Source organism: Hylobates moloch, unplaced genomic scaffold (assembly GCF_009828535.3).
Source record: "Hylobates moloch isolate HMO894 unplaced genomic scaffold, HMol_V3 SCAFFOLD_15, whole genome shotgun sequence".
NCBI lineage: Eukaryota > Metazoa > Chordata > Mammalia > Primates > Hylobatidae > Hylobates > Hylobates moloch.
The window spans coordinates 7,118,755-7,132,031 of record NW_026652290.1 but is presented as its reverse complement, the minus strand read 5'-3'; the positions used below and the strand labels follow the sequence as shown (position 1 = coordinate 7,132,031).

The 13,277-nt window shown below is 58.5% G+C and overlaps 1 protein-coding gene across 4 annotated transcripts in view; it reads left to right on the top strand.

The window, feature by feature from the left end:
• Positions 1–12,788, top strand: part of SLC38A10 (solute carrier family 38 member 10) — a 49,987-nt gene extending 37,199 nt beyond the window's left edge. For 3 of the 4 annotated variants that reach the window (XM_032179014.2, XM_058428280.1, XM_032179017.2), the window contains 6 exons: positions 4,786–4,953; positions 5,331–5,819; positions 6,403–6,522; positions 7,884–7,907; positions 10,730–10,906; positions 11,120–12,788. In XM_032179014.2, coding sequence (XP_032034905.1) covers positions 4,786–4,953; positions 5,331–5,819; positions 6,403–6,522; positions 7,884–7,907; positions 10,730–10,906; positions 11,120–12,243 — 2,102 coding nt within the window. In that variant the 3' untranslated portion in view covers positions 12,244–12,788. The remainder of the gene's footprint in view (positions 1–4,785; positions 4,954–5,330; positions 5,820–6,402; positions 6,523–7,883; positions 7,908–10,729; positions 10,907–11,119) is intronic. The other variant, XM_032179015.2, reaches the window with a different exon arrangement.
• Positions 12,789–13,277: the final 489 nt, after the last annotated feature.

Here is a 13,277-nt window from a genome sequence, read left to right as displayed (position 1 = left end):
TGATGCTGCAGAGGCCAAAAATGGTACCTGCTGACTGGGTGAGAGTCCTGCGTGGCCCTGGGCTGTGGCTGTGAATCCCATCCTCATGCAGATGTCGTGGTTAGACACGCACAGCCTGGGCCCCATGCACGGCCTCGCAGGCCTTTGTGAGCACGGCTGAGTCCCTGCAAAGGCTCATGAAGACGGTTACCTTGAAAGCCGGGATTCGGGCCGTTCGTACCTGCTCTCTCTAGCACCCTGAAGGCTAGGGGTGGGTTCGGGTTTTGTGACATCTGTTCCTTTCTTGGAGCTGCAGGTCCCCGGTCCCTCCTGGTGCCTGCACGCCCCTCACTTGCTGCATGGGGCAGCACAGCAGGGCCCGCACCCCTCAGGCACCCTCGTCCCCACTCCCCCAGCGGGGCAGGCACAGCTGCACTTCCGCTTGGTGGGAAAATGAGGCAGGGGCCTGGCTGAGAAGGGACCCAGAATGCGGTGATATGGGACAGAATGAGGGTCTGCTGGGTATCGACGGATCGTGTGTGTTGGTGCAGGGGCAGAGATGGCCACAGTTCTGTGTGCTCAGGCCCAAGCGGGGACACACGGCCCCCACACGTGGAGCCAGGTCACATGGCTCGACACAGCCCAGAGGCTGCAGGAGGCAGGGCCCTTCGGAATCCGGCCAGGTCCTGCACGGCCGGCAGGGTTATCTCAGACAATGGAATCAGCCCCCTGCCATCTCAGGACAGCAGGGGAAACGTGACACAAAATTATAACAGGAGGAGAGGCGTGGGCGACACAGCAAAGGAGCTATCAGAAGCCTTCTCCGGGCCGGTACAGCAGCTCACACCTGGAATCTCAGCACTGTGGGAGGCCAGGGCAGGAGGATCACCTGAGATCAGGAGTTTGAGATCAGCCCAGCCAACATGATGAAACCCTGTCTCTACTAAAAATACAGAAATTAGCCGGGTATGGTGGCTGGATGCTGAGGTGGGAGGATCGCTTGAGCCTGGAGGGTCGGGGCTGCAGTGAGCTGAGATGGTACCACTGCACTCCAGCCTGGGTGACAGAGTGGGACCCTGTCTCTTAAAAAAAAACTTTCTCAGTAGGGCATGCAGGAGAGCTCCAGCAGGGTGGCGTTGTCCCCACAGTCAGAGGAGAGAAGGGAGAAGCACGTGGCCCTGTTTCTCACGGACCATTCGGTGCTCTGTGGAAGGAACTGGGAACCTCTCCCGCCTCCCAGGAGACAGCAGTGGTGCCAGCCGCGGCGGAGGCAAAAGCAGTGGTGAGGAGGTTCCGCCTGCCGGAGGCTGTACCAGGGCCTGGCTGTGTTGCCAGCCCAGACACCCGGGTACCAGGAGCCAGATGGCCTGGGATTCCCCCTCACATTTGCAAAGATCAGACCATGAGGTCATCGGTCAGCTATGTGTGGAAGATTGGGCTGTAAAGTCAAGCCCTTAATGAGTAATACTTTCTCATGGCAGCATCAAGGGAAAGTCAGAAATCAGCTATTAGAAAAGTTGCCTAAAAGTAGGGACTAGCTTTTAAAAGTCACGTCAGCAGCCATTGTTCTCACCTCTTGCGAGTGTGGCGCCCTGGGATCTCGAGCCTCCTCCTGAACTTGGGGCGGCACTTGAGTGGATGAGGAACTCCGTCAGTGGGATGCCAGGACCGTGTTTAAAAGTCACTTCGTCTGGGGGCCGTGTGATGTGACTGTCTCCATCTTTACTGATCACAAGGTGCACAGAGGGAGCCAAGGCGGGTCCAAGCCGGCAGCCTGCAGAGCCACCTTGCCGACTCTTGGGGTCCGGACAGCAGTGTCGCTGGCCTCCCCGCCCGTCCGTGCTGGCCTCCGGTCTGGGGTGGACGCCAGCCTTGAATGTGGAGTTGGGGATACATTAGATGTTGCCCCTTCCCCTCCAGGTCACCACCTCCAAGTCCCCGAGCGTGTCTGACTCCAAAGACCGAGGCCTGAGCTGTGGCCTTGGCAGCCTCGGGGCCTCCATGCCCGACTAGACAGCAGGGAGGAAAGTGAGGGATCCGCCTCCGCCATGGCTGAGTTGTGGCCTCTGTCACTTGTTAGGAAGGTGTGTGTTTTTGTGGGTGCCAGGAGCTGGGAACCTGAGTCAGCACCTGGCGGTGAGGAGCCGCTGGGACAGAGCATAAACACAGCATTCCTGGCACCGGTGCCAATGATAGTCACAGGTTGTGGTTTTTTTGTGACTGGAGATGATTTTTTTTTTTGTTGAGACGGAATCTCGCTCTGTTGCCCAGGCTGGAGTGCAGTGGCACGATATTGGCTCCCTACAGCCTCCACCTCCCAAGTTCAAGCGATTCTCCCACCTCAGCCTCTGAGTAGCCGAGAGTACAGACGCGGCACCACACCCAGCTAATTTTGTATTTTTGTTGAGACAGGGTTTTGCCAGGATGGTGTTAAACTCCTGACCTCAAGTGATCCTCCTGCCTCAGCCCCTCAAAGTGCTGGGATTACCGGAGTGAGCCATCATGCCTGGCCTGGAGGCGATTTTTGAAGCCAAATGAGGGAGGATGGTTGCCCTGAGGCAGTACCCTCCACTGGGTGTTCCTGGGGGCGTGCGTGGAGCCGTCCCCCTTGGCCGTGGCCGCCTCTACTGTGGCTTAGCCGGGTGTATTGCTGGCCTCCTAGGAGAAGAAATTCGGATGCCAGAGATCTCCTCCCTCCCGAGGAGCTCAGTTGTGAGCTGGTGGGGGCACTCCCCACACAGGGCCCCTTTCTGTCTTTGCGCAACCTGTGTTCATGTTGAGAGTGGAAGCGGCTGGCAGCACTCGGACGTTTTTCAGTTGCTGATTTTGAAGTTTTGTGTTAGTTTTACTGCAGCCAAGAGGCACTGCCGGCAAACTGTCCCTGACGCAAAGATCGGCTCCGTTGTGGAAAAGGCTGTGTGCATTGCCCCAGGACAGCTGCAGAGCGCCGGGCTTGAAGGCTGTGAGTGCAGTGGCTGGTCAGCTGCTGCTGGTGGCGGGGAGCCAGGATGCTCACACAGCCTTCCTGCAGGTGCCCGTGCAATCCAGCAACACTTGCAGAATGCTGAGAGGCGTGGCGTTCCCGGGAGGTTCTCCAAAGGGACCTCTGGGGCAGCTCCCAGCTAACCGTGCTCACTTCCGGTCCCGCGGCTCCTGCACCCACACAGAGCTCTCCCTGCAGCCCCAGACTGGTCATTCACGGCCTGAGGAACTGAATTTTGCTCCTGCTGAGAAAATGACTGCTCTGAGGCAACTTGTCCTATGACAACGGAGATTTCCTTTGTTTTGCTATATTTTCCCTTCCCCTCCCCAGCCTCCCTTTCTTCACTTAGTAATCCATTGGACAGGCCCTCTTGATTGACAGTTATGGCTTGCTTCTGCATGGGGCCTCTGCTGAGGCTTAATCGTGTGATGGAGACCAGTATGTTTTCACCTGCTTGGGCAGGTGGCCATACGCTTATAGAATTGGTCACTTGGGCCAGGCACGGTGGCTCACGCATGTAATCCCAGCACTTTGGGAGAATGAGGCAGGTGGATCACTTGAGGTCAGGAGTTTGAGACCAGCCTGGCCAACGTGGTGAAACCCTGTCTCTACTAAAGATACGAAAATCAGCCAGGCGTTGTGGCAGGTGCCTGTAATCCCAGCTACAGCAGGCTGAGGCATGAAAATTGCTTGAACCTAGGAGGCAGAGATTACAGTGAGCCGAGATTGTGCCACTGCACTCCAGCCTGGGCGACACAGCAGGAGTCCATCTTAAAAAAAAAAAAAAGTTGAATTTGTTACTTTAGCTAAACTGTAGAGCCCAGCGTCTGCTTTCTGTTAACTAGTTTATTACCTAGTAGGGTGGTACCTTCCCTCTACAGTTTGTCTAGGACTCTCAACTCCAAATTGACAACAGTGTAACTTCCCTAGACTAACACATCAGGCTGCTCTTAGAAGGCTGGTATAAAGCTAAGCTAATTGTCCCCATTTTCTTCTCCTTTGGGAGCTGGTGAGGCCCCCATCTGCTGCTCTGAACTGGACTCTGTGAATTCTTCCTCAGACAGCTTCACCTGAGTCCCCCTCGGCTGCAGCGCCTGTCTCAGTGGACATATGGCCTTGCTGGGACAGGAAGGTGGTGATGGTGGTGGCGGCGGTGGTGATGGAGGTGATGACGATGATGGAGGTGATGGCAGTGATGGTGGTGGTGATGGAGATGACGGTGATGTAGGTGATGATTATGGAGGTGGTGGCAATGACGCAGCGATGGTGGGGATGGCAGTGATGGTGGTAGGGATGGAGATCGTGGTGGTGATGACGATGATGGAGGTGATGGCAATGATGGTAGGGTTGGCAGTGATGGTGATGGTAGTGGTGACGGTGATGATGGTGATGGTGGTAGGGATGGAGATGATGGTGATGATAGCGGTGATGGTGGTGGTGGTGGTGGTAGTGGAGGTGACGGTGATGATGGTGGTGATGGAGGTGATGGCGGTGATGGAGGTGATGGCAGTAATGGAGGGGACTGTGGGAGAGTCGGTCGGCGGGCTCGTGCCGCCATCTGGTGGTAATGACTGAGTATTACATGGAGTCTCGTTCTCCCTGCCCCCAGTTAGGTGTAAATTGCATTTTGACATATTTTTGTTGTGAATACACATGAAAAATGACAGTTTTCTGTGCTACTTAGCTGCTAATGATCGAACAGGAAAAAAAAAACTGCTTTCGCTCTGCCATTTGGCTGGAAAATATGGTAACAGTCCAGGGAGAGCTGCCCCGCTCCTGGAGCTGCCTGGCAGTGCGGTTCCGTAACTGCGCCCTGCTCCTAGCCCAGGATCCGGTCGTGGCCGTGGCCGAGGATGGCCGGGAGAAGCCGAAGCTGCCGAAGGAGAGAGAGGAGCTAGAGCAGGCCCAGATCAAGGGGCCCGTGGATGTGCCCGGACGGGAAGATGGCAAGGAGGCACAGGAGGAGGCGCAGCTTGATCGCCCTGGGCAAGGTGCTGGGCACTGGCCGGGGGGTGCAGACGGGGAAGGGGGGCCCCGGGTCCTCGTTTGCAGGCTGGACACTCTGCAGCATGGCTCTCAGGGCTATGTGTATCTTTTTCCCTTCAGCCCAGCCTAAGTTCTGGTCCTTTTTGTTTTCTCTGTCTTTCAATTCAGATGAATGTCCTGCCCCTCCCAGAGCAACTTGTTTGCAGCTGCCCCGTTGAACTTTAGCATCAGCTGTGCTTGGCCAGGCAGGAGGGAGGCCGGCAGGGGAGGTGGTATCTGTTGGTCTGTGTCACACTGTTGGGAGCCAGAACCCAGTTCTGATTCCCTGGGAAGGGAAGGAGGGGCCTCGGCCTGACCCCATCTGTCCCCCGTGCCCTTGCAGGGATTGCTGTGCCTGTGGGCGAGGCCCACCGCCACGAGCCTCCTGTTCCTCACGACAAGGTGGTGGTAGATGAAGGCCAAGACCGAGAGGTGCCAGAAGAGAACAAACCTCCATCCAGACACATGGGCGGAAAGGCTCCAGGGGTCCAGGGCCAGATGGCGCCGCCTCTGCCCGACTCAGAAAGAGAGAAACAGGAGCCGGAGCAGGGAGAGGTTGGGAAGAGGCCCAGACAGGCCCAGGCCTTGGAGGAAGCGGGTGATCTTCCCGAAGATCCCCAGAAAGTTCCAGAAGCAGATGGTCAGCCAGCTGTCCAGCCTGCAAAGGAGGACCTGGGGCCAGGAGACAGGGGCCTGCATCCCCGGCCCCAGGCAGTGCTGTCTGAGCAGCAGAATGGCCTGGCAGTGGGTGAAGGGGAAAAGGCCGAGGGGGTACCGCCGCCAGGCAACGCCGCCGGGGACACAGGGCAGCCCGCAGAGGACAGCAACCACGGTGGGTGTCAGCCTGGGCTTGTGTCGGAAGACACTCCCCTCTCGGGCTGGGGAGGCTGGGCAAGGGCAGCAGAATCGATGGTTCCTCCCTCAGTCCCCAGTCTCTCTCCCTGCACCAGATTAGCATGCAAATGGAGCGGGCCCCGGCAGCTGGTGGGGACAGGAAGAGGCTGGTGGCTGACAGCTACTATAATATCTGTCACACAGTTGTTTGCCAGACCACTAAATGTCAGGTGCCGCGCTGTGCTCGTGTGTCTGGGCGCACACGGGGGGCGGCGCGGGGGGTGCCTGACAGGTAACACGTTGTTAAGTGCCCGTCTAAGAGCTGCTTAGGACGGTTCTTGCATTTTAATTGCGAAGGCAGTTAACATTGGCTCATTGCCACAAGCCTATGAGGTTGTTAAATATTTTTTTATTGCTTCGCTAGTAATCATCAGGTTGAATATAAACTGTGCTGACGGGGGTGTCACTTTAGAAACATCTGCCACTTCCTTTTGTCCCTCCCTTGCCTTCTGTCCCCCCACCCCCCAAATCCTCCCTTGACTTTTCCTGCAAAACCTTCTGAGTCTTCACCGTGTGTGCAGGTGGGAAGCCTCTCCTCCCAGCGGAGAAGCCGGCTCCAGGGGCTGGGCTGCTGCCCGAGCCTCGCGAGCAGAGGGACGTGGAGCGAGTGGGCGGAGACCAGGCGGCCAGCCAGCTGGAGGGTAAGGCCTTGGCCCCACAGCCGCCCGCCTCAGGCCCAGGGAGTGGCAGCCCCTTCCCCCAGCCCTGGGATGATGCCCAGGTCATCCTAGGGAGCCCTGCCAGGCCCCCCTTCTCTTTGCACCCGTCTGCAAAGCAGACCCCTCGGATAGCTTCCTACTCCCTTCCCATCAGCAGCTTGCTTTCTGGGAACATTTTATCCTTCCCTGGGAACGTTTTAGCTCCCTTCCTCCCCTTTAAAACACCTGCGGCATTGTCGCATGGCTTGTGATTACCGTTTTGTCTTATTTTAAAGCAGGTTTGTTAACAGGTCTAACACTCGCAGTATTTAAAGCCAGCCAGGTGTGGGCGTGCCTGCACCCAGATGTGGAGGTTTATTTTAAGGCTGTGCCCCAAGGGGTCCTGGCTTGGGGGTGGCTGTGCCTGCCCTGGTCCCAGCAGAGCCCTGGCCCAGAGCACTGCTCCCACACCCTCGACCCTCGGAGCTCAGCTGTGTTCATCTACAGGTATCTGTCACCTGTCCCTCCAGGAAAGCTCCTTATGCCTTTGCTCTCCTGAGAATAAAACTTGCTCTGAATCCTCCTCCAAACTTCCCGCCCCTTGGGTCCCAGCTGTTGGCTTTTTGCGACCCCTCCTTGTGGCCTCACGCAGTTGGGTAGCAGCAGCCCCGTCTGTGGGCCTGCTGGGGACAGGCTTCTGTGCCATGTCCTCTCCCAGGGTAGGGGTCCACCCGCCCTCTGAGAGTGTATGGCTGAGTCCCCGCTCGCCAAAAGTCACGTGCATTTGGTGGCAGCGTCCAAGCCTTCTCTCAAGATGGTCAACCCTGCCCCATGTGGGGTCCACGTGTGCCTCAGCATTGAGGGCGTCTGTTCCAGGGATCTGTGTGGGGGTCGCAGGGCACAGCCGATCCGGCCTCCTGTGCCAAACCCCTGGGAGCAGGTGTGGGAACTCCGGGCCAGCCTTGGCGCGGGCATCTCCCAGGATGTTCGTAAGACACGCGCTTCCTGCCTGTGCATCTTGCCCTGTGGCCTCAGGACAGCTGGTCCGAGGGAGGGCGGGTGCAGCAGCCACGTCCTCGTGCCGCGGCCTGGCTTCTCAAGGTGCAGCTCACCCTCCTCACACCTGCAGCGGGGAAGGCAGAACCGAAAGGCGCCCCCTGGGCTCCCAGAGCTCTGGGCTGCTTCAAAACTTCGCACATGTGGGGTTTTGTCTCCGGTTTTAGTCTGGCCATATTTGTTGGTTCAATTCCTCTGCTCTGTTACCTGAACCTGTTTGATTCTTTTGATTTTCTTCTTTCTGAAAAAGACTTTTCACGGTTTCCTATTCTGCCTTTCTTCCGTGCGCCTCTCAACGGGACGAGCAGCTGAAATTAAAAAGATAGTAGCAGGTACGAACCCAAAGGAGTGTGCTGAAGTCAAGAGCCTGTCTGGTGGGCCACAGACCTGAGCGCAGCCCCCAGTGGCACACCTGCCCCAGGGACAGCCCTGCATGGGGACACGTGTCAGGCCCCAGACCGGCGCACGCACCCAGGCTCAGCCACAGCCCCTCAGGCGGGGTCCCGATGCCCACTCCCCTCCCTTGTGTTATAAATGCTGTGGTCCTTCTCAGCCCTGCTGTGGCCGTGCCTGTCATCAGAGGGCAGCCGTCTCTGCAAGCGTCAAAGTGCAGGCTGCTTAGGGCACCAGCCGAGTGGGGGCGCTGCCTGCACTGCTGCCTCATGGGCCACCTTGACAGATCTGCATGGGTCTCAACAGGTGGGCGGCTTCATGCCTTCTGCAGCCCAGTCCCCATGGTGTTGGTGGCTCTGGCTGTAGGAACAGCCTGTCTCCTCCACGGTGCTTCACATGTGTCCCAAGTGGCTTCTGGCTGGACGTGGCATGGCTCCTTCCTCCCTCCCCACCCCTCTTTTTTCCTCCTCTTCCTCTTCCCTCCCTCCTCTTCCCTCCTCCTTCTCCCTCCTCTTCCCTCCCTCCTTCCTCCTCCCTCCTTCCTCCTCCTCCCTCATCCTCCTCTTCCCCCATCCTCCTCTTCCCCCGCCTTCCTTCTCCTCTCTCCTCCTCTTTCTTTCTCCCTCCTCCCCCTCCCCCTCTTCCATCTCCTCCTCTTTCCTCCTCTTCCCAGCACCAGGCCCAGGGCTAGTCCTTTGAGGAGCAAGTGAGGCCATGGTGCCTGCTCTTTCGGAACCCTGCCCTGGAGTATGGGGAGGTGTCGCCAGCACATGGGATCTTGTCCTTGTACCATTGACAATTCCGTGGTTGTGCCCTGCAGCACCCAGGGTGAGAGCGTGGCCCATGGCCGAGGTGGCTGGTCTGCTGCCTGTACTTCCTCATGTGAAATGAGGTGTGTGGGAGACCTGCTCTGCCCGTCATGGCCTTTCCCTGCAGGCAGGCGTCTGGCCCGGGGTGCTAGCAGGGAGCAGGGGCTGCTGCTCGAGGGCCGGCCCCACAGCCCTGATCTCCTTGGAGCCGGCCCTGTCCCCCACATCCAGGGGTCTGGGCGAGGCCCAGGGCTGCGTTCCTGGGAGAATGCTGACGCTGCACTTCTCTGGCTGGTCATGGTGTCACCACTGGGGAGGCTGGGCCGGACGTCAGTCTATGCCTGGCCTGCAGGGGCCCTCCCTGAGATATTTGCTCTCACCACTCGCAAAACATCCTTCTTGCTCCTGGATTGAACTTTTATGCCTCACAGCCCTAACCCATCATTTTTCAAAGCTTCCTGTAATAATTTGAAAACGTGTTGTAAAAATTACATAAGCCACAGCCGCTTGCAACAAATAACTGGCCAGTGTTGAAGCGAGTCGGACCGGGTGTGCGCCAGCTGTAACCCGGGCAGGCTTGTCCTCTGGCCCTTGCTGCCGGCACCAGCTCTTAACACTGGGTGCACTGGGGCTCCCCATCATGCAGGACCTGCCCAGAATTTCCACAGCGGGTGGTGTTCAGGAGCAGTGGTCAGGATGGCTGGCCAGGGCCTCACTGACGCTCCAACTCCCATACTCCCCTTAAAAGAAGACAGCTTTTGGCTGGGCGCGGTGGCTCACGCCTGTAATCCCAGCACTTTGCGAGGCTGAGGTGGGCGAATCACGAGGTCAGGAGATCGAGATCATCCTGGCTAACACGGTGAAACCCCGTCTCTACTAAAAATACAAAACATTAGCCGGGCGTGGTGGCGGGCGCCTGTAGTCCCAGCTACTCGGGACACTGAGGCAGGAGAATGGCGTGAACCCGGGAGGCAGAGCTTGCAGTGAGCCGAGATTGCACCACTGCACTCCAGCCTGGGCGACACAGCGAGACTCCGTCACAAAAAAAAAAAAAAAAAAAAAAAGACAGCTTTTGTTTGTTTTTAAAATTCTCATCTCAGAGGAAACTTTCTAAAAGTACCAATATTCTTTTCAAAACATAGCTTACAGTTTTTCTTTTCTTTTTTTCTTTTTTGAGATAGGGTCTCGCTCTGTTGCCCAGGCTGGAGTGCAGTGGTGTGATCACGGCTCACTGCAGCCTCGACCTTCTGGGCTCAAGTGATCCTCTGGCCTCTGCCCCCCGAGTAGCTGGGAGTACAGACGCCTGTCATCACACCCTGATAATTTTTATTTTTATGTTTTTTTTGTGGAGATGGAGGTCTTGCTACGTTTCCCAGGCTGGTCTCTAACTCCTGGGCTCAAGTGACCTGCCTGCTCCGCCTCCCAAATTGCTGGGATTATAGGCGTGAGCCGCCGCGCCCAGGCTTATTTTCTTACGTGCTTGTCCTAGAACAACTGAATGTGTAAAGTGGAAAAAACAAAAGCAAAAATCCACCCAGCCCAGATAACCATCTCTGACATTCTGGCACATTCCTTTTGACTCTGTGTTGCTCTGGACACTCATTTTCACGGGCAACAAGCAGGCTTGCTGGGGTCCTGCCGGGTGCGTCTGCGACACAGCCGGTGGGAGAACTGATGCAGCAAAGTGGCTGGCTGTGCGGGAGAGGCCATCCCGGGTGGGCGTCCAGGGGCAGTCAGGGCGCAGCCTCTCCCGGGCCCTCGGGCCTGCGTGCCTCACTGAGCTGTCTGGGCTTCACGGTCACGGTCATGACGGATGTCACCAATGGCCAGCGTTCGGGCGCACTCCCTGCAGGTGACCTGTGCATTGCCTTGCTGTGGGCCGCGCCGTCCCTGGCCCAGCACAGTGCATGAGCAGCCCCGGCACCCTCTGACTGTGTGCTTTCCAAACCCAGAAGCTGGCAGGGCAGAGATGCTGGACCACGCCGTCCTGCTTCAGGTGATCAAAGAACAGCAGGTGCAGCAAAAGCGCTTGCTGGACCAACAGGAGAAGCTGCTGGCAGTGATCGAGGAGCAGCACAAGGAGATCCACCAGCAGAGGCAGGAGGACGAGGAGGACAAGCCCAGGCAGGGTAGGCCGGGCTGGCAGATGGAGTGGGGTGGGGCCAGGCAGGGGGTCTCCTGCTGTCCTCATGCGGCTGGGTCTGAGGCTCGGTGGCCTCAAGTCTTGAGGCTGAGTCTGGTTTTGGTTCCCAATGCTCAGTTGTTGCTTGTTCTTTTGAGCCCCTCCACTGGCAGCCTGTGTTCAGTGCTGTGGCTAAATTGATGACTGACTTCCTTTGCAGTGGAGGTGCATCCAGAGCCCGGGGCGGCGGTGCCCAGAGGCCAGGAGGCCCCCGAAGGCAAGGCCAGGGAAACGGTGGAGAATCTGCCTCCCTTGCCTTTGGACCCTGTCCTCAGAGCTCCTGGGGGCCACCCTGCTCCATCCCAGGACCTTAACCAGCGCTCCCTGGAGCACCCTGAGGGGCCTGTGGGCAGAGACCCTGCTGGCCCTCCTGACGGCGGCCCTGACACAGAGCCTCGGGCAGCCCAGGCCAAGCTGAGAGACAGCCAGAAGGATGCCGCCCCCGGGGCAGCTGGCACGGTGAAGGAGCTCCCCAAGCACCCAGAGCAGGTACCCGTGCCAGACCCCGCCAGGGAAGCCAGGGGCCCAGAGGAGCGTCTTGCAGAGGAATTCCCCGGGCAAAGTCAGGACGTTACTGGCGGTGGTTCCCAAGACAGGAAAAAACCTGAGAAGGAGGCGGCAGCCACTGGCACTGGCATTCTGAAGGAAGCCAACTGGCTCGTGGCAGGGCCAGGAGCAGAGACGGGGGACCCTCGCGTGAAGCCCAAGCAAATGAGCCGAGACCTGGGCCTCGCAGCGGACCTGCCCGGCGGGGCGGAAGGAGCAGCCGCACAGCCCCAGGCTGTGTTACGCCAGCCGGAACCGCAGGTCATCTCTGATGGCGAGCAGGGTGGACAGCAGGGCCACCGGCTGGACCACGGCGGTCACCTGGAGATGAGAAAGGAGGCCCGCGGCGGGGACCACGTGCCTATGTCCCACCAGCAGCCAAGAGGCGGGGAGGATGCTGCTGTCCAGGAGCCCAGGCAGAGGCCAGAGCCAGAGCTGGGGCTCAAACGAGCTGTCCCGGGGGACCAGAGGCCAGACAATGCCAAGCCCAACCGGGACCTGAAACTGCAGGCTGGCTCTGACCTCCGGAGGCGACGGCGGGACCTTGGCCCTCATGCAGAGGGTGAGCTGGCCCCGAGGGACGGGGTCATCATTGGCCTTAACCCCCTGCCTGACGTCCAGGTGAACGACCTCCGTGGAGCCCTGGACGCCCAGCTCCGCCGGGCTGCGGGGGGAGCTCTGCAGGTGGTCCACAGCCGGCAGCTTAGACAGGTGCCCGGGGCTCCGGAGGAGTCATAACACCTGCTGGCCATGAGGGCCACGCCAGCCACTGTCCTCCTCGGCCAGCAGCAGGTTTTTCTCAGCCGCATCCCAGCCAAACTCCGGAGGTCACACTCATCTCTCCCCAGGGTTTCATGTCTGAGGCCCTCACCAAGTGTGAGTGAAAGTATAAAAGGTTCACTGCGGCATCGTTTCCAGAATGTTCTTGCTGTCGTTCTGTTGCAGCTCTTAGTCTGAAGTCCTCTAACCTCTAGACTCTGAGCTCACTCCAGCCTGTGAGGAGTAACGGCCTCCGCTGTGAGCTGGCTGCTGCACTCCCAGACTCAGGCTGGGGAGCTGCTGCGTCTGCGCTCAGGCCTCCTGCTCCTGCCAGGGAGCATGCATGGTCTTCAGGTTGAGCTCGGCCATGCGTGGAGGTGCCCGTGGCTGCTCATGGTCCCGACACAGGCTACCGTGAGAGCCAGCGTCCAACCCCAAGCTTGCAGTGACTCAGAATGATAACTGTTTATCGATGCTTCCCAGTGTGGTAGAAAGTCTTGAATAAACACTTTTGCCTTCGCCCAGCCTCGGTGGATGCTGTTTGGTGTCTGGGAAGCACAGGGGGCAGGGGCCGGACTCGCGAGCCAGGTGTCCAGGGGCACTGGCCGGTGCCGCCCTCTGCACTCCTCATGGTTGGCCCGGCCCTCCATTGTCTGTTTTTCAAAATCCAGTTGTGGCTTTTTTTAAAAAGTAAAAAACACCACTGATTCCTGATTAGTGAAGTTGGTTCTGGGAGAGTGACTGAAAGGAAAGCCTGAGGCCGGCTCAGGATTTCAGATGTGTAAAGCAGAGGCCAGAGGTCATGAGGGAACGGCACCATGACCTGAGCGTCGCAGTGACTGGACACTAGACGCAGCACAGCTCCAGGGAGACCCTGTGAGCAGGCAGAGCCGCCTGGTGCCAGGAGGTGGTCCAGGCCCCAGGGCCAGGCTGACAGGAGTGCTGCCCCGTGAACAGCTACCCCTGGCAGGAGAGAGAGGAGGTGCCTCTGTGTCCACAGTGTGGACGGGCAC